The sequence below is a fragment of the Palaemon carinicauda genome, chromosome 18 (genome assembly GCF_036898095.1).
Source record: "Palaemon carinicauda isolate YSFRI2023 chromosome 18, ASM3689809v2, whole genome shotgun sequence".
NCBI classification, from domain to species: Eukaryota; Metazoa; Arthropoda; class Malacostraca; order Decapoda; family Palaemonidae; genus Palaemon; species Palaemon carinicauda.
In genome coordinates this window covers 25,620,386-25,642,656 of record NC_090742.1, presented here as the reverse complement: position 1 = coordinate 25,642,656, position 22,271 = coordinate 25,620,386, and the positions used below count along the sequence as shown (strand labels likewise).

Below are 22,271 nucleotides of genomic sequence, written 5' to 3'. Positions count from 1 at the left end.
CTTTGTATTTCTTTGGCTTGGTTCTGGCTAGTACTCAAGTTGAGAGGAGCTTTGTATTTCTTTGGCTTGGTTTTGGCTAGTACTCAAGTTGAGAGGAGCTTTGTATTTCTTTTGCTTGGTTTTGGCTAGCACTCAAGTTGAGAGGAGCTTTGTATTTCTTTGGCTTGGTTTTGGCTAGTACTCAAGTTGAGAGGAGCTTTGTATTTCTTTGGCTTGGTTTTGGCTAGTACTCAAGTTGAGAGGAGCTTTGTATTTCTTTTGCTTGGTTTTGGCTAGCACTCAAGTTGAGAGGAGCTTTGTATTTCTTTGGCTTGGTTCTGGCTAGTACTCAAGTTGAGAGGAGCTTTGTATTTCTTTTGCTTGGTTTTGGCTAGTACTCAAGTTGAGAGGAGCTTTGTATTTCTTTTGCTTGGTTTTGGCTAGTACTCAAGTTGAGAGGAGCTTTGTATTTCTTTGGCTTGGTTTTGGCTAGCACTCAAGTTGAGAGGAGCTTTGTATTTCTTTGGCTTGGTTTTGGCTAGTACTCAAGTTGAGAGGAGCTTTGTATTTCTTTGGCTTGGTTTTGGCTAGTACTCAAGTTGAGAGGAGCTTTGTATTTCTTATTGCTTGGTTCTGGCTAGTACTCAAGTTGAGAGGAGCTTTGTTTTTCTTTTGCTTGGTTTTGGCTAGTACTCAAGTTGAGAGGAGCTTTGTATTTCTTTTGCTTGGTTTTGGCTAGTACTCAAGTTGAGAGGAGCTTTGTATTTCTTTTGCTTGGTTTTGGCTAGTACTCAAGTTGAGAGGAGCTTTGTATTTCTTTTGCTTGGTTTTGGCTAGTACTCGAGTTGAGAGGAGCTTTGTATTTCTTTTGCTTGGTTTTGGCTAGTACTCAAGTTGGTTTTGGATAGTACTCAAGTTGAGAGGAGCTTTGTATTTCTTTTGCTTGGTTTTGGCTAGCACTCGAGTTGAGAGGAGCTTTGTATTTCTTATTGCTTGGTTTTGGCTAGCACTCGAGTTGAGAGGAGCTTTGTATTTCTTATTGCTTGGTTTTGGCTAGCACTCGAGTTGAGAGGAGCTTTGTATTTCTTATTGCTTGGTTTTGGCTAGCACTCGAGTTGAGAGGAGCTTTGTATTTCTTATTGCTTGGTTTTGGCTAGCACTCGAGTTGAGAGGAGCTTTGTATTTCTTATTGCTTGGTTTTGGCTAGCACTCGAGTTGAGAGGAGCTTTGTATTTCTTATTGCTTGGTTTTGGCTAGCACTCGAGTTGAGAGGAGCTTGGCATTTCTTTGGCTTGGTTTTGGCTAGCACTCAAGTTGAGAGGAGCTTGGCATTTCTTTGGCTTGGTTTTGGCTAGCACTCAAGTTGAGAGGAGCTTGGCATTTCTTTGGCTTGGTTTTGGCTAGCACTCAAGTTGAGAGGAGCTTGGCATTTCTTTGGCTTGGTTTTGGCTAGCACTCAAGTTGAGAGGAGCTTGGCATTTCTTTGGCTTGGTTTTGGCTAGCACTCAAGTTGAGAGGAGCTTGGCATTTCTTTGGCTTGGTTTTGGCTAGCACTCAAGTTGAGAGGAGCTTGGCATTTCTTTGGCTTGGTTTTGGCTAGCACTCAAGTTGAGAGGAGCTTGGCATTTCTTTGGCTTGGTTTTGGATAGCACTCAAGTTGAGAGGAGCTTGGCATTTCTTTGGCTTGGTTTTGGATAGCACTCAAGTTGAGAGGAGCTTGGCATTTCTTTGGCTTGGTTTTGGATAGCACTCAAGTTGAGAGGAGCTTGGCATTTCTTTGGCTTGGTTTTGGATAGCACTCAAGTTGAGAGGAGCTTGGCATTTCTTTGGCTTGGTTTTGGATAGCACTCAAGTTGAGAGGAGCTTGGCATTTCTTTGGCTTGGTTTTGGATAGCACTCAAGTTGAGAGGAGCTTGGCATTTCTTTGGCTTGGTTTTGGATAGCACTCAAGTTGAGAGGAGCTTGGCATTTCTTTGGCTTGGTTTTGGATAGCACTCAAGTTGAGAGGAGCTTGGCATTTCTTTGGCTTGGTTTTGGATAGCACTCAAGTTGAGAGGAGCTTTGTATTTCTTTGGCTTGGTTTTGGCTAGTACTCAAGTTGAGAGGAGCTTCCATTATGATCAAAGAGCCAATGGATTATTGGTACTGACAATAATAAAAGTACAAGATGCAGATACTTATACTAAATAAATAAGATAATTCTTAATCAAACATAAATTGAAGGAAGAATTACACTGATTTATGCAGTTAAAAATGAAGGAATGGCAAGGGAAACCTGTGTACTGAGCAGGAGCATTAGAAAATCTAAATAATCTTCTTGTTGAGTTTAACAAAGCACTTGGCCAACAAAAACAAATGGAAAGAAAGACTACCGTAAGAGCAGTTTGTGAAGCCATAATATGCTAGATACATATCACAAGACCAGTGTGATATTATTATTATTATTATTATTATTATTACAATCTATGCTATAATCCAAGTAGGAAAAGCAAGATGCTTATGCCCAAGGGCTCCAACAGGGAAAACTAGCCCAGCGAGGAAAGGAAACCAGAACATAAAAATACGAGAGAAGTAATAAACAATCAAAATCAAATATACTAAGAACAGTAACAACATTAAACTAGGTCTTTCATATATAAACTATAAAACTTAAAAAAAAAACAGGAAAAAGAGAAATAAGATAGAAGAGCATGCCAGAGTATACCTTCCAGCAGGAGAACTCTAATCCAAGACAGTGGAAGGCCATGGTACAGAAGCTATGGCACTACCCAAGACTAGAGAACAATAGTTTGATTTTGGAGTGTCCTCCTAGAAGAGCTGCTTATAGTCCCAGAGCTGAGGGGGTTTTATTCATGTTTTGAGACCAAAAGATTTGATAGTTGCTTCTGAACAAGAATTTTTTGACAAATTAAAAAATCAATTTCTGTTAAAAATCTGCTCGGGTGATTTTTCAGAAAACGCGTTTGAAGCAGGTTACCTTTGTGTTGATATAGTGACATTTTTCCATGTACAAGAATGTGGGGGTACTACATAATATGCAGATATTATGAGAGCATGCAATTTACCCATTAACTCATGTAGATCACTGTAAAGCATATCAAACTAGCTTTATTTTCATATACAAAACTATCATCAAAAGAAAATTACCGAATTAAATACAATATATCATGTTTTATTGAGGCATTTCTGTCATAGTCTGTATTAAATCCAATTGATACATCGATTTACAAAATTTTAAATCATATACAAATGACAGCACTGGTTGTGAATGGTGTTTATTCGGTTACAGTTATCATGGCTTCATTCACCAAAAAACCACATGTGCATATATTATTTGCTAATTCAAAATAATCTGCCATATATTCTCGTTCATAAACACGATTCCATAAAATATTTCATAACAGCACATTAGTATCGATGGCAGTCTTTTCAACTTCGTGTGATGACCATAAAAACTCTGTGTAGTCAGTCTGGAGATTGGAGCATTTTGTATAGACATGGGAAAAGAACAACTATATTGATGATATATATCAACATTTACTGTTTAAAAAATAAAATGGAAAAATGTCTGCAAAGTCAATGTAAATGAGCTAAATCACTGCTATTCGTAGTCATCTTCCAAGTCATCTGAATCAGGCTGGTCAGGGCTTGTCATCTGCTAGTCATCTTCCTCGACATCAGCCAACTCTGCATCAAGACATTCAGCATTGTTTCATGGAACTTGGACTCTGTTGTACCATTTAATTACACAATATCCGTCGTACTGTTCCCACCCATTTCCTTCTGGATTACAAGATGTGGGCACTGGTAGAAAATCTTTTTTTTTTTTTCCCCAAGTGGCAGCAACATAGTTAGTCATCTTGATTTTGCTGGTCAGTACTTTGAAACATGGTGGCATACTACTTGGATTCATCCCCTTTATACTATCGAATGAGTCCTTGTCCATTTGAGGTGCATAGTTCTGTTGGAACAAATCGAAACTGGTGTTATCAATATTTGACACGTGGTTTTCCATACATGAAACTAACAAATGATTTGATGGTCAACTGTGTTTCCTGGGTTATGTAGTTGTCATCACCCAGTTTGGTAAATGTATCGCAGAAATTGTCAGAATTTTTCATCAGTGCAAATAGCTTTTGTTCACCTTTATATACGAGAGAGGCCATAGTCACAGCCAGTGAAGGCATGAAAGGCAGGCAAAGCATCAATCAAAGATATGTCCAGTTCACTAATAAACTGTGATATTGATGTATCGTCTCATGTTGTTGGTGCAAAGTCCAGTATCTAGCCACACACTGGGTGCCACATGGAACAAAAGGAGAACGAGGACATCAGAGTCATTGCTTTTGACAACAATGTTGTTTTGAGATATTTCTACACTTTTGTCAAATAGAATATGAGCTGCATGTCTGCTTCTTTGTGTTGACATTGCAGGTAATGGATTTCTTCACATGCAACTTTGCTATCTGTGAACTTGTAGCAAGTTGTATCAAGAGCCAGAAACACTTCATGACCAACGAGAGTATCTGCATTAGATTCGTTTTGCCACTCTGAAAACAAAAATCTGAAAAATGCTGTCAAGAATGCTGAAGAACTTAATGATTGGTACCACTCTTTGGGTCTCTTCTGGTCTGGGACCAGTTATTGAAAAACCCATCTCATCCTGACCAAGTCTGACACATTTTGATTGCTTTTTGGATGGTGATTTGTATATGTTCCGTACAAAATCCACTTTGAATGAGAGAAAATGCAACTGTTGTAGCAGTATCTTGGCAACTCTGTCATAAGTAGGTGGGATATCTTATAGTAAGTACAGGAAGAATATAGTGCCAACAAGAGTGACATCAGTAGATGTAAGTAGAATACTCTTGCTTGTCTCCTGGGGTTTGTGCAGCAATTTTGACGTTTTGGTTTTATTCATGGTTCTACCCACATGTGCCAATAGAAGAGATACAGGTGTTAAGGGGTAGGATAGAATTTTAGACATGTCTATCATAAGCATGATACTGATGCAAAGTAGATGTACAAACAAATCCTGTGTACCACGTAGCTCAACAAACTTTTGGTACTTTTCTTTGACTTGAGTTTTCACAGCAGCAGTGGTGAAATTTTTTCACCTTCTTTCTTGGAATTGGTTTTTCGAACCTATGAGGGTTGTGTGAAGTCTTGCTTCCATGTTTCACCTTTCTCAAGAGATCCTAGAAGATCATTCTTGACTTCCTTGTCTACTTTCTTTACAATTAACACACAATAAAAGTTGGAATGTAAATCGATATGGAAAGGATTCATAGTTTGTACTAAGCCTGTGATGATTTGGGCCATGTCCTTGTTGTCTTTCTTAACACAACAGGGCTAAATGTTTCGGGGACATCATTCTTGATGTTGAGGACGACTTTCTCCAACAAATCCCCACCGATAGCACTCCGAGCAGACCTGGTGATCATCCACCTGTGCTGACCAGACTCTGATGTACTAAAGGAAGCTATCCCTGTTTGCTTTGAGGATGCATCTGCATTGATAATCTGCTCATGCGTCATGTCCATTGCTATTTTACAGAAACCTCTGAATTTCAATTTATCAAATTATGCAAATTCTAGTTTAGGACAAAATTACCACATACAAACATTGAATACATCATTTGGAAGGGGTTTGAATGGTTTTCCCACTATAATAAATAATACATACATACATATACCAAAGGCACTTCCCCCAATTTTGGGGGGTAGCCGACATCAACAAGAAACGAAACGAAAAAGGGGACCTCTACTCTCTACGTTCCTCCAGCCTAACCAGGGACTCAGCCGAGTTCAGCTGGTACTGCTAGGGTGCCACAGCCCAACCTCCCACATTTCCACCACAGATGAAGCTTCATACTGCTGAGTCCCCTACTGCTGCTACCTCCGCGGTCATCTAAGGCACCAGAGGAAGCAGCAGGGCCTACCGGAACTGCGTCACAATCGCTCGCCATTCATTCCTATTTCTGGCACGCTCTCTTGCCTCTCTCACATCTATCCTCCTATCACCCAGAGCTTTCTTCACACCATCCATCCACCCAAACCTTGGCCTTCCTCTTGTACTTCTCCCATCAACTCTTGCATTCATCACCTTCTTTAGCAGACAGCCATTCTCCATTCTCTCAACATGGCCAAACCACCTCAACACATTCATATCCACTCTAGCCGCTAACTCATTTCTTACACTCGTTCTCACCCTCACCACTTCGTTCCTGACCCTATCTACTCGAGATACACCAGCCATACTCCTTAGACACTTCATCTCAAACACATTCAATTTCTGTCTCTCCATCACTTTCATTCCCCACAACTCCGATCCATACATCACAGTTGGTACAATCACTTTCTCATATAGAACTCTTTACATTCATGCCCAACCCTCTATTTTTTACTACTCCCTTAACTGCCCCCAACACTTTGCAACCTTCATTGACTCTCTGACGTACATCTGCTTCCACTCCACCATTTGCTGCAACAACAGACCCCAAGTACTTAAACTGATCCACCTCCTCAAGTAACTCTCCATTCCACATGACATTCAACCTTGCACCACCTTCCCTTCTCGTACATCTCATAACCTTACTCTTACCCACATTAACTCTCAACTTCCTTCTCTCACACACCCTTCCAAATTCTGTAGCCTGTAAATAAAAGTTAGGTTGATTTTGAATATTTCCGATAGAATATTACTATTTTCATAGTAAAAGTGCAACGTTTTCTTTACATGAAGAAATAAAGTCAATTGTATTTGATTCGGTAATTTTCTTTTGATAATTGTGTTGTATATAGAAATAAAAGCTAATTTAATATGATTTCCAGTTATCTACGCGAGCTAATTGAAAAATTGCATGCTCTCATAATATCTGTATATTATGTAGCAGTCCCATATTCTTCCACATGAAAAAATGCCACTATATCAACACAAAGGTAACCTGCTTCAAATGCATTTTCTGAAAAAAAATCCCCCAAGCGGATTTTTGTCAGGAATTAATTTTTGACTGTCACAAAATTCTGGTTCAGAAGCAACTTTCAAATCTTTGGGCCTGGAAAACATAAATAAAACACCCTCAGTTCTGGGACTATTACCATAGCAAAAGAGTCTCTTCTATCCTTACCATTAGAAAAGTAGCCACTGAACTATTATCTTGCAGTAATTAACCTCTTGCACGAAGAAGAATTGTTTGATAATCTCAGTGATGTCAGGTGGTTGAATCAGTAGAACTTCAAAAGTTCAAAGTTGGAGCAAATGCTTTTTTGTTGACCAGGCAGACAGTCTTTTTATAGTTTATTTATGACATATTTGTTTTTGATGTTGTTGATAGTTTATTATATGACATGTCTATGTTTTGACGTCGTTTCTTATTTTAGAATGATTTATTGTTAATTTGTTCTCTTCATTTATTTATTTCCTTATTTCCTTTCCTCACTGGGCTATTTTTCCCTGTTGGAGCCCCTGGGCTTATAGCATCTTGCTTTTCCAACTAGGGTTGTAGCTTGGATAGTAATAATAATAATAATAATAATAACAGAAGAATAGGCCAGACTATTTGGGTGTATGTGTAACATGAAATTAAAGGAAGGAAGCTTACCATTAGACCAGTCTGTGATAACATATAATGGATCGTTTGGAGAACGTCCGCTGCGTGGACATTGTTGTGGTAGGGATTCTTGAATTTTTGATATCCGTTTTCTACTTGGGTCAAAAATGTTTCAAGGGTCGCCGGAGGCATCTGGAAATAAATGTACAGATGTAAGCAGATATATCAGTGCTGCAGGAAGGCCTGAAGTAGATTGAACTGTTAATGTACATTTAGTAACAGCTGAAGTCTATACAAACTATTGGACAAAAAACTATCATACTATTCTATTCTGTGAGATATAAATAGAAAAATACATACAGACGAACACAGAACATGGATAAGAAAATAATCTGTAAATAATGCAAGCAAATTTGATATAAATTGACTGAAATGTTTTTCGTCAAGGATAACCAGACTACAGAGCATGTCCTGGGTTAAGAAATAATTTGAATATTATGAACAAATCTTTGAACAGGTTGCCATCACTAATTTACAAGTTCCTACAGGGGCTAACTAGACATACTCCAAATACTTAAGCAGATTCTCTAAGCATAAACAATGCTTAAATGTTCAAGTCCACAACTAATAACACTGAATATAACCCCAAAACGGTAGACTATTTTTTTTTTTTCATCATTGACATCCTTTTGCTCTGTAGGTCTATCTACTTCAAAATTGCTATAGAACATACATTGCCTAGATCTTACACTTGGTTAAGACTGTTAAATTACCCAGCAGCTTACATATCGACCTAAATAAGCTTTATATAGCAAAGCAATATAGACAAGTAACTTAAATGAACACGTACAAAACACAGCCTACAGTACAACCAACCTTAAACTTATGTAGCAAGCCATATCGATTAAGTAACTCATATGAAAGACATCGGAGTGGAGTGTTGGTACTGGCCTCATGCAAACTCCAAACGTTGAAGTCCCAGTCGTCAACTCTCTGTCAAAAGAAAGACGCCGTGGTGAGAATCATCTTTTCTCTTCTCATCTCCGAGACGAAGGCAATTTCGGGCGTTCTCGTCTCGACATGCTGGTTCAACGAGAGAGAGAGAGAGAGAGAGAGAGAGAGAGAGAGAGAGGGAGAGAGAGAGTGTGTTAAAAGGATTTTTGATGTCTCAAAGACTTTTCAGTTCATCTGCGGAGACTCCATTTGCTATTTGGTAGAGCGATTTACTTTATATAATTAGAGTTCTTATGATCTTGTTTAAATTATTCTTGAACTCGTTTACCGTGTTGAGAGAGAGAGAGAGAGAGAGAGAGAGAGAGAGAGAGAGAGTGTGTGTGTGTGTGTGTTACAAGGATTTTGGATATCTCAAAGACCTTTTTAGTCCATCCGCGGAAACTCCATTTGCACTCTGGTAGAGCGATTTACTTTAAGCATTTAGAGTTCTTATGATCCAGTCTAACTTATTCTTGAACTCGTTTACCGTGTTGAGAGAGAGAGAGAGAGAGAGAGAGAGAGAGAGAGAGTGAGTGAGTGTGTGTGTGTGTGTTACAAGGATTTTGGATATCTCAAAGACCTTTTTAGTCCATCCGCAGAAACTCCATTTGCACTCTGGTAGAGCAATTTACTTTAAGCATTTAGAGTTCTTATGATCCAGTCTAACTTATTCTTGAACTCGTTTACCGTGTTGAGAGAGAGAGAGAGAGAGAGAGAGAGAGAGAGAGAGAGAGAGAGAGTGTTAAAAGGATTTTTGATGTCTCAAAGACTTTTCAGTTCATCTGCGGAGACTCCATTTGCTATTTGGTAGAGCGATTTACTTTATATAATTAGAGTTCTTATGATCTTGTTTAAATTATTCTTGAACTCGTTTACCGTGTTGAGAGAGAGAGAGAGAGAGAGAGAGAGAGAGAGAGAGAGAGAGTGAGTGAGTGTGTGTGTGTGTGTTACAAGGATTTTGGATATCTCAAAGACCTTTTTAGTCCATCCGCGGAAACTCCATTTGCACTCTGGTAGAGCGATTTACTTTAAGCATTTAGAGTTCTTATGATCCAGTCTAACTTATTCTTGAACTCGTTTACCGTCTTGAGAGAGAGAGAGAGAGAGAGAGAGAGAGAGAGAGAGAGAGAGAGTGAGAGTGTGTGTTACAAGGATTTTGGATATCTCAAAGACCTTTTTAGTCCATCCGCGGAGACTCCATTTGCTCTTTGGTAGAGCGAGTTACTTTAAGCATTTAGAGTTCTTATGATCTTGTCTAACTTATTCTTGAACTAGTTTACCGTCTTGAGAGAGAGAGAGAGAGAGAGAGAGAGAGAGAGAGAGAGAGAGTTATACACTACCTTTAATATCTTGGTGACTTCCGGAGGCAGATGGAGAAAGGTGGCAGAAGAAAGCCTTCTGTAGATCCTCTCCACGAATATGCCAGCGCGAATTGCATTGGCAACAGACCTGTGGATATAAAGGGCGTTGGATAAAGATTGCAGTGGTAGACTTTCTGTATTGTAAAGTTTTAATTCCTTTTAATTGAAAGTCTACGTTTCTTGTGTCCAGTCAATTGCTAGTAAACTACTCTAAAAACACGGAGAGAGAGAGAGAGAGAGAGAGAGAGAGAGAGAGAGAGAGAGAGAGAGAGTTATCCAATATCTTATCCAACACTGAAAATCACACGATTTAAATAGTTTTCTTGTACTATATAATACTACATTTTTCAATCTTGCTGAATTACATAATTTTCCCTGTCTGATTCTTTTCGATATACCTACAAAATTCATAGATTTAAACTCAATAAAGCTTTCGATAGTGTTATTAATCCCCAAAATATCATCAGATTTTTCATTATGTATTCTCGCTTGTTATTCTTTTATTCTTAAGATCGGATCTATTCGAAGTCTTGAGATTTTGACTGAACATTTATCAGAAAATCAGAAAAACCTTGCATATCAAAGCAAGTTTCAGATGATCTTCAATGAGACATAAGTATTTCCTCTTTAAGGTGCCTCACACTGAGGGACCTGGGGGAACCCAAACAAAAAATAAGGCAAATAAGGTAAGGTTCAATCTTCATTCGACCCAAATCAACCATCCTACTTCATGATTCAAGATGATTTTCTTTGCTTCATATTTTCGATTAGCCAATTATCAGTTTTTAATCTGATTCGATATAAGTCTAATATGCTGGGTTGCCAAGTATGATTTATTACCAGTCGAGAAGAGATTAGATATGAAAAATAAGTCATAAGACTTAATTAAATGGCCTGTTAAATCAACTTTTGATTTGTGGTAAAACATATGATTTATTCACGGTTCTTCAATAATCTAGATTCCCTTTAATTCTTAAACCTGATTTTGAATAAAAATATATTTTTTAGATATGAAAAATAAGTCATAAGACTTAATTAAATGGCCTGTTAAATCAACTTTTGATTTGTGGTAAAACATATGATTTATTCACGGTTCTTCAATAATCTAGATTCCCTTTAATTCTTAAACCTGATTTTGAATAAAAATATATTTTTTAGATATGAAAAATAAGTCATAAGACTTGATTAAATGGCCTGTTAAATCAACTTTTGATTTGTGGTAAAACATATGATTTATTCACGGTTCTTCAATAATCTAGATTCCCTTTAATTCTTAAACCTGATTTTGAATAAAAATATATTTTTTAGATATGAAAAATAAGTCATAAGACTTAATTAAATGGCCTGTTAAATAAACTTCTGATTTGTGGTAAAACATGATTTATTCACGGTTCTTCAATAATCTAGATTCCCTTTAATTCTTAAACCTGATTTTGAATAAAAATATATTTTTTAGATATGAAAAATAAGTCATAAGACTTGATTAAATGGCCTGTTAAATCAACTTTTGATTTGTGGTAAAACATATGATTTATTCACGGTTCTTCAATAATCTAGATTCCCTTTAATTCTTAAACCTGATTTTGAATAAAAATATATTTTTTACATATGAAAAATAAGTCATAAGACTTAATTAAATGGCCTGTTAAATAAACTTCTGATTTGTGGTAAAACATGATTTATTCACGGTTCTTCAATAATCTAGATTCCCGTTAATTCTTAAACCTGATTTTGAATAAAAATATATTTTTTAGATATGAAAAATAAGTCATAAGACTTAATTAAATGGCCTGTTAAATCAACTTTTGATTTGTGGTAAAACATATGATTTATTCACGGTTCTTCAATAATCTAGATTCCCTTTAATTCTTAAACCTGATTTTGAATAAAATATACTTTTTAGATATGAAAAATAAGTCATAAGACTTAATCAAATAGCCTGTTAAATCAACTTTTTTGATTTGTGATAAAACATATGATTTATTCACGGTTCTTCAATAATTTAGATTCCCGTTAATTCTTAAACCTGATTTTGAATAAAAATATATTTTTTAGATATGAAAAATAAGTCATAAGACTTAATTAAATGGCCTGTTAAATCAACTTTTGATTTGTGGTAAAACATATGATTTATTCACGGTTCTTCAATAATCTAGATTCCCTTTAATTCTTAAACCTGATTTTGAATAAAATATACTTTTTAGATATGAAAAATAAGTCATAAGACTTAATCAAATAGCCTGTTAAATCAACTTTTTTGATTTGTGATAAAACATATGATTTATTCACGGTTCTTCAATAATCTAGATTCCCTTTAATTCTTAAACCTGATTTTGAATAAAAATATATTTTTTAGATATGAAAAATAAGTCATAAGACTTAATTAAATGGCCTGTTAAATCAACTTTTGATTTGTGGTAAAACATATGATTTATTCACGGTTCTTCAATAATCTAGATTCCCTTTAATTCTTAAACCTGATTTTGAATAAAATATATTTTTTAGAAATGAAAAATAAGTCATAAGACTTAATTAAATATCCTGTTAAATCCAATTTTGATTTGTGGTAAAACATATGATTTATTCACGGTTCTTCAATAATCTAGATTCCCTTTAATTCTTAAAGCTGATTTTGAATAAAATATATTTCTACTAGACATTTCTAGTCTTTAAATTGAGCAATTTCCTACCTATTAGATCAAAATAGTCTTATATTTATCACAGTTTTGGATTATTCTATATAAATTTCATTCAGATGTCAATCTTCTCTTATCATAACTAAAACCCACTTACTTATTTTCTTTAATATTTCCTCAAATTTCTATAGATGAATATACTTTAATATTACTTTAATCAAAACGATTTATTATCATTGATTTAATTCCCAATTATCCTCTTATTTTATTTCATCCTGCTACTTTATTATAACAACTTCTCTCCTAAGTCATTCCTTTATACAATGATTGCATTCTAATAAGTTACAATATTCCTCATTAAGTTCTTTCCAAACATCACAAGCCATTTTGGAAAAATAATCTATAGTCAATTTCTTTTAATGAGGGGCATTTGCACCGACTCACAGCGGTGCCCTTTTAGCTCGGAAAAGTTACCTGATCGCTGATTGGTTAGAATTATCTTGTCCAATCAATCAGCGATCAGGAAACTTTATCGAGCTAAAAGGGCACCGCTGCGAGTCTGTGCAATTCTGCCTGGCTAAAAAAAAATGACTATAGTTACAAATGAAGTTTATAAAAACTCTACCTATTTCTTTTTATCAACTCATTTATTTACTTCCCTTTTATTTCTTCAAGTCAAGGCTGTTGGAATCTTTCGTTGCTTATGTTTTCAACGTTTGATTCGTTTTAATTGAATTATTTTTAGAAAGCCTAATTGATTAAATTTTAGAAATCCTAATTGAATTCAATTTTAGAAATTCTAATTGAATCCAATTTTAGAAATCTTAATTGAATTCAATTTTATAAATTCTAATTGAATTCAAGTTTCGAAATCCTAATTGCGTTCAATTTTAGAAATCCTAATTGAATCAAATTTTATAAATACTAATTGAATTCAATTCTAGAAATTCTAATTGAATTCAATTTTAGAAATCTTAATTGAATTCAATTTTATATTCTAATTGAAATCAAGTTTCGAAATCCTAATTGCGTTCAATTTTAGAAATTCTAATTGAATTCAATTTTAGAAATTCTAATTGAATTCAATTTTAGAAATTCTAACTGAATTCAATTTTAGAAATTCTAATTGAAATCAATTTTAAAAATTCTAATTGAATTCAATTTTAAAAATGAAAATTTAATTCAATTTTAGACATACTAATTGCGTTCAGTTTTAGAAATTCTAATTGAATTCAATTTTAGAAACTCTAACTGAATTATATTCTAGAAATCCTCATTGAATTAAATTCTAGATATCCTAGTTGGATTCCATTTTAGAAATCCTAATTGCGTTCAGTTTTAGAAATTCTAATTGAATTCAAGTTTAGAAATTCTAATTGAATTCAATTTTAGAAATACTGATTGAATTCAATTTTAGAAATTCTAATTGAATTCAATTTTAGAAATTCTAATTGCATTCAATTTTAGAAATTCTAATTGAATTCAATTTTAGAAATACTGATTGAATTCAATTTTAGAAATTCTAATTGAATTCAATTTTAGAAATACTAATTGCGTTCAATTTTAGAAATACTAATTGCGTTCAATTTTAGAAATTCTAATTGAATTCAATTTTAGAAATACTAATTGAATTCAATTTTAGAAATACTGATTGAATTACATTTTAGAAATTCTAATTGAATTCAATTTTAGAAATCTCGAGGAAAAGAAAGAGAAAAGAAGAAGGATAGATCTTACCAAAAAGGAAATCTCACCCAAAAGGAGGCCTTACTTAAAGCAGATCCTACTTAAATGAAGATTGTATCTAAGTGACCTTAACTAAAAGGAAATCTTACCTTATCCAGAAGCATATCTAACACAGATAAGATCTTACCCAGAGGAAATCTTGTTTATAACTCTTACCTAGAAGGAAATCTTATCTTGCCTAGAACTTTTACCTAAAAGGAAATATCTTGTCTAGAACTCTTACCTAGAAGGAAATCTTATCTTGCCTAGAACTTTTGCCTAAAAGGAAATATCTTGTCTAGAACTCTTAGCTAGAGGGAATGTTTATCTTGCCTAGAAGGAAATCTAATATTGCATAGCACTCTTATCTGGAGGAAATCTAGCCTAGAAATCTTACTTAGAAGAAAATCTTATTTTGCCTAGAACTCTTACCTAAATGGAAATCTTATATTGCCTAGAACTCTTACCTAGAGGTAATCTTGCCTAGAACTTTTACCTAGAAGAAAATGTTATTTTGCCTAGAACTCTTAACTAGAAGAAATCTTGTCTAGAACATTTATCTAGAAGGAAATATTTTCTTGCCAAGAACTCTTACCTAGAGGATATCCTGCCTAGAACTCTTACCTAGAGGAAATCTTGCCTAGAACTTTTACCTGGTAGGAAACGTTATCTTGTCTTAAACTCTCACCTATAGGAAATCTTAACTAGAACTTTAGCCTGGAAGGAAATATCTTGCCTAGAACTCTTACCTAGAGGATATCTTGCCTAGAACTTTTACCTAGAAGAAAATGTTATTTTGCCTAGAACTCTTAACTAGAGGAAATCTTTTCTAGAACATTTACCTAGAAGGAAATATTTTCTTGCCAAGAACTCTTACCTAGAGGATATCCTGCCTAGAACTCTTACCTAGAGGATATCTTGCCTAGAACTTTTACCTGGTAGGAAACGTTATATTGTCTTAAACTCTCACCTATAGGAAATCTTAACTAGAACTTTAGCCTGGAAGGAAATATCTTGCCTAGAACTCTTACCTAGAGGATATCTTGCCTAGAACTTTTACCTTGAAGGAAATGTTATTTTGCCCAGAACTCTTAACTAGACGAAATCTTTTCTAGAACATTTACCTAGAAGGAAATATTTTCTTGCCAAGAACTCTTACCTAGATGAAATCTTGCCAAGAAATTTTACCTGGAAGGAAATATTATCTTGCCTAGAACTTTCATCTGGAGGAAATCTTGCCTAGAACTTTTGCCTATAAGGAAATATTACCTTGCCTAGAACTCTTACCTAAAGGAAGTCTTGCCTAGAACTCCTAATTAGAGGAAATCTTGTCTAGAACTTTTACCTAGGATACATTATCGTGCCTAAAACGCTTAACTAGAGGAAAACTTGCCTAGAACTCGTATCAAGAGGAAACCGTATCTAGAACTACTGCCTAGTAGGCAATATCATCTCATCAGAAACCTTATCTAGAGGAAATCTTGCCTAAAGCTCTTACTCAGCAGGAAATATTATCTAGCTTGGAATACTTACTTAGAAGTAATCTGGATTAGAACTCTTACCAAGAAGGAATCTTATTTTGAGAGAAATATTTTTAACTACAACGATAAATCTTATGAAAACGTAAATCTTACTTCGGACATAAACCTAAAAATTTTTACATAAAAGTAATTTTACAAAATGAGATTCTACGTAAAAGAACTAAGTTTGATATTTTATAAAAACTATAATATTTTCAATTACATTTTCTGTTTTAAAAGCATATGTCATCCTGAGTTAAAGACTAAGTTCAAATTTTCGGATTAACTGAATGGAACCTAATATAAAAAACCTTGCAAAGAAAAAGGAAAACTTTACCTGAACTTCGGCTTCTCGTCTGTCCTCCTCCGGGCAGTGGAGAGCTGCCTGGTGAAGGTGGAGGCCAACCACTCACGCACCTCTTGAGGAACAGCGTCGGGTTCGACCTCGGAGAGTTCGTCGTCCTCTTCGCCGACCTGCCTTCTGTGGGAATACGAATCCAGTTACAACATCGCGAGGCAGTGATCTCCTTTCAGAGGAAAGCATAAAAATGTAATCAACAGTTATTATTGACGGCACTGAATTTTTCATGAGGGTGGACACGCTTAACTGGCTTCTCACTCTGTCTCTCTGTATTCGGTTGGGGAAATTCTAAACAATGGTAGTGTCGTGTTTATAAGCCCAGACTTACCTATGTACAACTACATACTTTGTTTGTATGTTTGTATGTATGTATGTATGTATGTATATAAACTTATGAAATGTTTGCAGTCTTATTTAAAAGGGATTACGACACTGAATTTTTCTCGCTTCTCACTCTGTCTCTCTGTATTCGGTTGGGGAAATTCTAAACAATGATAGTGTCGTGTTTATAAGCCCAGACTTACCTATATACAACTACATACTTTGTATGTATGTATGTATATAAACTTATGAAATGTTTGCAGTCTTATTTAAAAGGGATTATTAGTTTTTTTCCTTTATACCACTTCCATATATGACATAGGTTTCGTTTACATATGTCTTTGCCACAGAGCTCATAATTGGATGGCTCCACGTATTCCCCACCATCTAAATAAAATTGAACAGGAAGAAATTAACCACCTCATAGTGACTCTGACCTCATATGACCTTACCTACCTAACGCCCACTCTCTCTCTCTCTCTCTCTCTCTCTCTCTCTCTCTCTCTCTACGTATTTCCCACCATCTAAATAAAATTGAACAGGAAGAAATTAACCACCTCATAGTGACTCTGACATCATATGAAACCCCCCTCTCCTCTCTCTCTCTCTCTCTCTCTCTCTCTCTCTCTCTCTCTCTCTCTCTCTCTCTCTGTACGTATTTCCCACCATCTAAATAAAATTGAACAGGAAGAAATTAACCACCTCATAGTGACTCTGACCTCATATGACCTTACCTACCTAACGCCCACTCTCTCTCTCTCTCTCTCTCTCTCTCTCTCTCTCTCTCGCTCTCTCTCTCTCTGTACGTATTTCCCACCATCTAAATAAAATTGAACAGGAAGAAATTAACCACCTCATAGTGACTCTGACCTCATATGACCTTACCTACCTAACGCCCACTCTCTCTCTCTCTCTCTCTCTCTCTCTCTCTCTCTCGCTCTCTCTCTCTCTCTGTACGTATTTCCCACCATCTAAATAAAATTGAACAGGAAGAAATTAACCACCTCATAGTGACTCTGACCTCATATGACCTTACCTACCTAACGCCCACTCTCTCTCTCTCTCTCTTCTCTCTCTCTCTCTCTCTCTCTCTCTCTCTCTCTCTCTCTCTCTCTCTCTGTACGTATTTCCCACCATCTAAATAAAATTGAACAGGAAGAAATTAACCACCTCATAGTGACTCTGACCTCATATGACCTTACCTACCTAACGCCCACTCTCTCTCTCTCTCTCTCTCTCTCTCTCTCTCTCTCTCTCTCTCTGTACGTATTTCCCACCATCTAAATAAAATTGAACAGGAAGAAATTAACCACCTCATAGTGACTCTGACCTCATATGACCTTACCTACCTAACGCCCACTCTCTCTCTCTCTCTCTCTCTCTCTCTCTCTCTCGCTCTCTCTCTCTCTCTGTACGTATTTCCCACCATCTAAATAAAATTGAACAGGAAGAAATTAACCACCTCATAGTGACTCTGACCTCATATGACCTTACCTACCTAACGCCCACTCTCTCTCTCTCTCTCTCTCTCTCTCTCTCTCTCTCTCTGTACGTATTTCCCACCATCTAAATAAAATTGAACAGGAAGAAATTAACCACCTCATAGTGACTCTGACCTCATATGACCTTACCTACCTAACGCCCACTCTCTCTCTCTCTCTCTCTCTCTCTCTCTCTCTCTCTCTCTGTCTTCAAAAACTTGGTGGTTTCTAAACCTTTTCTGTGTGTATTTGTCACTGTAGAGTTAAGCTCAAACAGTGACTTTCCGATTTTATCGAGGGCCATGGTTTACACCCTACAAGCTACATCTTCTTAATAGTGACTCTGACCTCATATGACCTTACCTACCTAACGCCCACTCTCTCTCTCTCTCTCTCTCTCTCTCTCTCTCTCTCTCTGTCTTCAAAAACTTGGTGGTTTCTAAACCTTTTCTGTGTGTATTTGTCACTGTAGAGTTAAGCTCAAACAGTGACTTTCCGATTTTATCGAGGGCCATGGTTTACACCCTACAAGCTACATCTTCTTAATAGTGACTCTGACCTCATATGACCTTACCTACCTAACGCCCACTCTCTCTCTCTCTCTCTCTCTCTCTCTCTCTCTCTGTCTTCAAAAACTTGGTGGTTTCTAACCTTTTCTGTGTGTATTTGTCACTGTAGAGTTAAGCTCAAACAGTGACTTTCCGATTTTATCGAGGGCCATGGTTTACACCCTACAAGCTACATCTTCTTAATAGTGACTCTGACCTCATATGACCTTACCTACCTAACGCCCACTCTCTCTCTCTCTCTCTCTCTCTCTCTCTCTCTCTGTCTTCAAAAACTTGGTGGTTTCTAAACCTTTTCTGTGTGTATTTGTCACTGTAGAGTTAAGCTCAAACAGTGACTTTCCGATTTTATCGAGGGCCATGGTTTACACCCTACAAGCTACATCTTCTTAATAGTGACTCTGACCTCATATGACCTTACCTACCTAACGCCCACTCTCTCTCTCTCTCTCTCTCTCTCTCTCTCTCTCTCTCTCTTCAAAAACTTTGTGGTTTCTAAACCTTTTCTGTGTGTATTTGTCACTGTACAGTTAACCTCAAACAGTTAATTCCCCATCTTATCGAGGGCCATGGTTTACACCCTACAAGCTACATCTTCTTAATAGTGACTCTGACCTCATATGACCTTACCTACCTAACGCCCACTCTCTCTCTCTCTCTCTCTCTCTCTCTCTCTCTCTCCACAACTTTGTGGTTTCTAAATCTTTTCTGTGTGTATTTGTCACTGTATAGTTAAGCTCAAACAGTGAGTTCCCGATTTTATCGAGGGCCATGGTTTACACCCTACAAGCTACATCTTCTTACACTGACTACTAAATATAAAGCAGCAGTCCTCAAATTGAGTTTCGATTAGTCTAGGTTTTCCTTTGGTAGCAATCGTCCTCATCCGACATCTTGGAGCCAGTTTCTTCCCATCTGATGCTTTTGTTCTCATTCAAGTCTATTATAATTTCACCATCGATGCTTTTATAATTGCTCCCCATACCACCATATCCCAGCAAAAACTTGTGTCTCCTTGTAAAGCAATCAACGAGTTTTGCATGATAATCGACTCTCTTGCACTGTTAAAAATTTGCCGTAAAAATACGGTAAAAATCATGGAATAATTGTTACCAGGCACTTACCGTTTTAAAAAACGGAAATATTGACGTAAAGGAGTGACATTACGGTCACCAACCCGTAAAATGTAATAACAAACTGTGGTAAAATTACGGTAGCCTGTATTTTACTGAAATACGGCTGAGAACAGTATATTCTTACGAAGGATTTCCGATTAAAATTACGGTCTTTTTAACAGTGTGTGTCCTGAACTCTAGTCTATTTTCATTAAACGTCCTTACATTATGGGCCATTATAATTTGAATACATATACATTATTAACCATCAATGTACAGCCAAATCCATTTTCATCTCGCCCTCAACCAAATAATGATCTACTCCACTCTACGATATGAGCATCAATTTCCTCCTCTATCCCCTTTGTAATAATCCCTTATCTGCCCCTTCTCAACATTCTAGCTTTCCCTAAGTATACTTGTGAATATTCTGCCATTCCCGTAATCAAGCTGCCTTCTGCACGTGGCTATCTAATCCCCATTCGTTCCTGGAATTACTCAGATTATGATGCCATGCCTTTCTCAATCTCCTTAATTTTGCAATTGAATTGTCAAGCACAATTATCTTTCTCATTGTTAATCATTCTTTTCCCATCATAGACTATAAACGCTTACTTATCATTACTTACTGATATATATATATATATATATATATATATATATATATATATATATATATATACACATACAAAGATGTATGAATACATACATATATACTGTACGCGTGTATGTATGTATGTTATATATATATATATATATATATATATATATATATATATATATATATATATATACACACATATATACTGTACACGTGTATGTATGCAGGTTATATATATATATATATATATATATATATATATATATATATATATATATATATATATATATGTGTGTGTGTGTGTGTGTGTGTCTACAAATATAGTAAAATGAATCATCTTGAAAGCTTTGCCTGCAAATGCTTTCAGTTTGCTCTTTGTTGTAACAACTTCAATAATGTAACAAAGAAACCCATTATAGTAAGTAACCTAGAAACCTAAATTACCTAAAGGGGTTTCACACAACCCTATTCCCACACAAACAAACAGACCCAGGAAGGAAGAGGGTCAAAGTCTTTACCCACCTAGGCCAGCACTAGGCAAAGGTTGATGTTGAACCAGCAGAAAGATTAATATGCTTCCTTCCATAGCTTACGAGGACAGTAAGGTTGTGGATACCAATTAAAACTATCAAGGTGTGAGCGGAGCATGAACTCCCATCCTATGTCAAGAACGTTTCAACTCAGCCACCACAACACTATAGTCTTATACACACCAACACAGGTAATTATATATATATATATATATATATATATATTATATATATATATATATATATATATATATATATATATATATATATATATATATATGGGTATATATTTAAAATAATTACAACGAAAACTTGACTATATTATGATCCTTTACAAGCTTTGTTCCTATCCCATTTCCAGTGCTAGATCATCTCAATTCCACCTGACTGAATTTGATAATCCAAAAGTGTATTTTCTACTTATTTCAGTTAGCTTTCGGTTATAAGACAAGTCTATATGTTCACGTAAAATACCGTTTGTTTCCTTACTGCTATATATATACACACACACACACACACACACACACACACACACATATATATATATATATATATATATATATATATATATATATATATATATATATATTATATATATATATATATATATATATATTGAATGACCAGCGAGCTTTGCGTGTAACGAAAAGCAGCTTACCGCTTGGGAGCGATAGGATGTACAACATGCACAGCTGACTTTGAATGCTAGATATTTCTATTTCTAAATTTAGAATCTCTCTCTCTCTCTCTCTCTCTCTCTCTCTCTCTCTCTCTCTCTCTCTCTCAGCATCAAAATCATCATCGGTAATCTTAATACCATTCGAAGAAGCATTTCATCCGTCCTCAACTTGATCCGTCCGTCAATAGAAGTGTATTTTGCTCTGGAGAGAAGCAAGTGGGACTTCCCCAACCCGATTTTCCCTCCCTCCATTTTATTCCTTCCTTTTTATATGGAGCCTTTCACTTCGTATAGGAAACCAGCGACTCGAAAATACACGAGAACCTCAAAATCGTCCTCCCAAACCACCCGTATGAGGCAAGGACCTTGGTATGACGTATGGGGCTATACGCATTTTCATACGATTGCGGAAAAATTAATTTGGTTCTGCCGCATGGGAGAACTCTCTATGCGATGCATGAGAGGTTGCTTTCCATACCTTGGATGTTCAATTGATTTTCAATTACAATAAAATGGTTATACTGCTTTTCCCTGCTGGAGCCTTTGGGGTTATAGCATCCTGCTTGTAGGGTTGTAGCTTAGATAATAATATCCATGGTTACGGTGTTTTGTTCTTTTGAGCTGAACCTTTTCAAAGTTTAGAATGTTACCTCGATCGTTTAATTTAACTAAATAATAATAATAACAACAACAACAATAACAACAATATAATAATAACCTCCCGTATATAATAAAGAGCAAGTGTCTGGCTATATATAGCCAGACACTTTCTCTATATCATGTATTAATATATATGTGTGTATATATATATATATATATATATATATATATATATATATATATATATATAT

At 35.7% G+C, this 22,271-nt stretch overlaps 1 protein-coding gene across 7 annotated transcripts in view; it reads right to left on the bottom strand.

The window, feature by feature from the left end:
- Positions 1–22,271, bottom strand: part of LOC137657723 (dual specificity calcium/calmodulin-dependent 3',5'-cyclic nucleotide phosphodiesterase 1A-like) — a 330,354-nt gene that overhangs the window by 14,021 nt on the left and 294,062 nt on the right. For all 7 annotated transcript variants that reach the window (XM_068392161.1, XM_068392165.1, XM_068392164.1 and 4 more), the window contains 4 exons: positions 16,104–16,247; positions 9,865–9,973; positions 8,408–8,524; positions 7,583–7,723 (listed from right to left, as the gene is read on the bottom strand). In XM_068392161.1, coding sequence (XP_068248262.1) covers positions 7,583–7,723; positions 8,408–8,524; positions 9,865–9,973; positions 16,104–16,247 — 511 coding nt within the window. The remainder of the gene's footprint in view (positions 1–7,582; positions 7,724–8,407; positions 8,525–9,864; positions 9,974–16,103; positions 16,248–22,271) is intronic.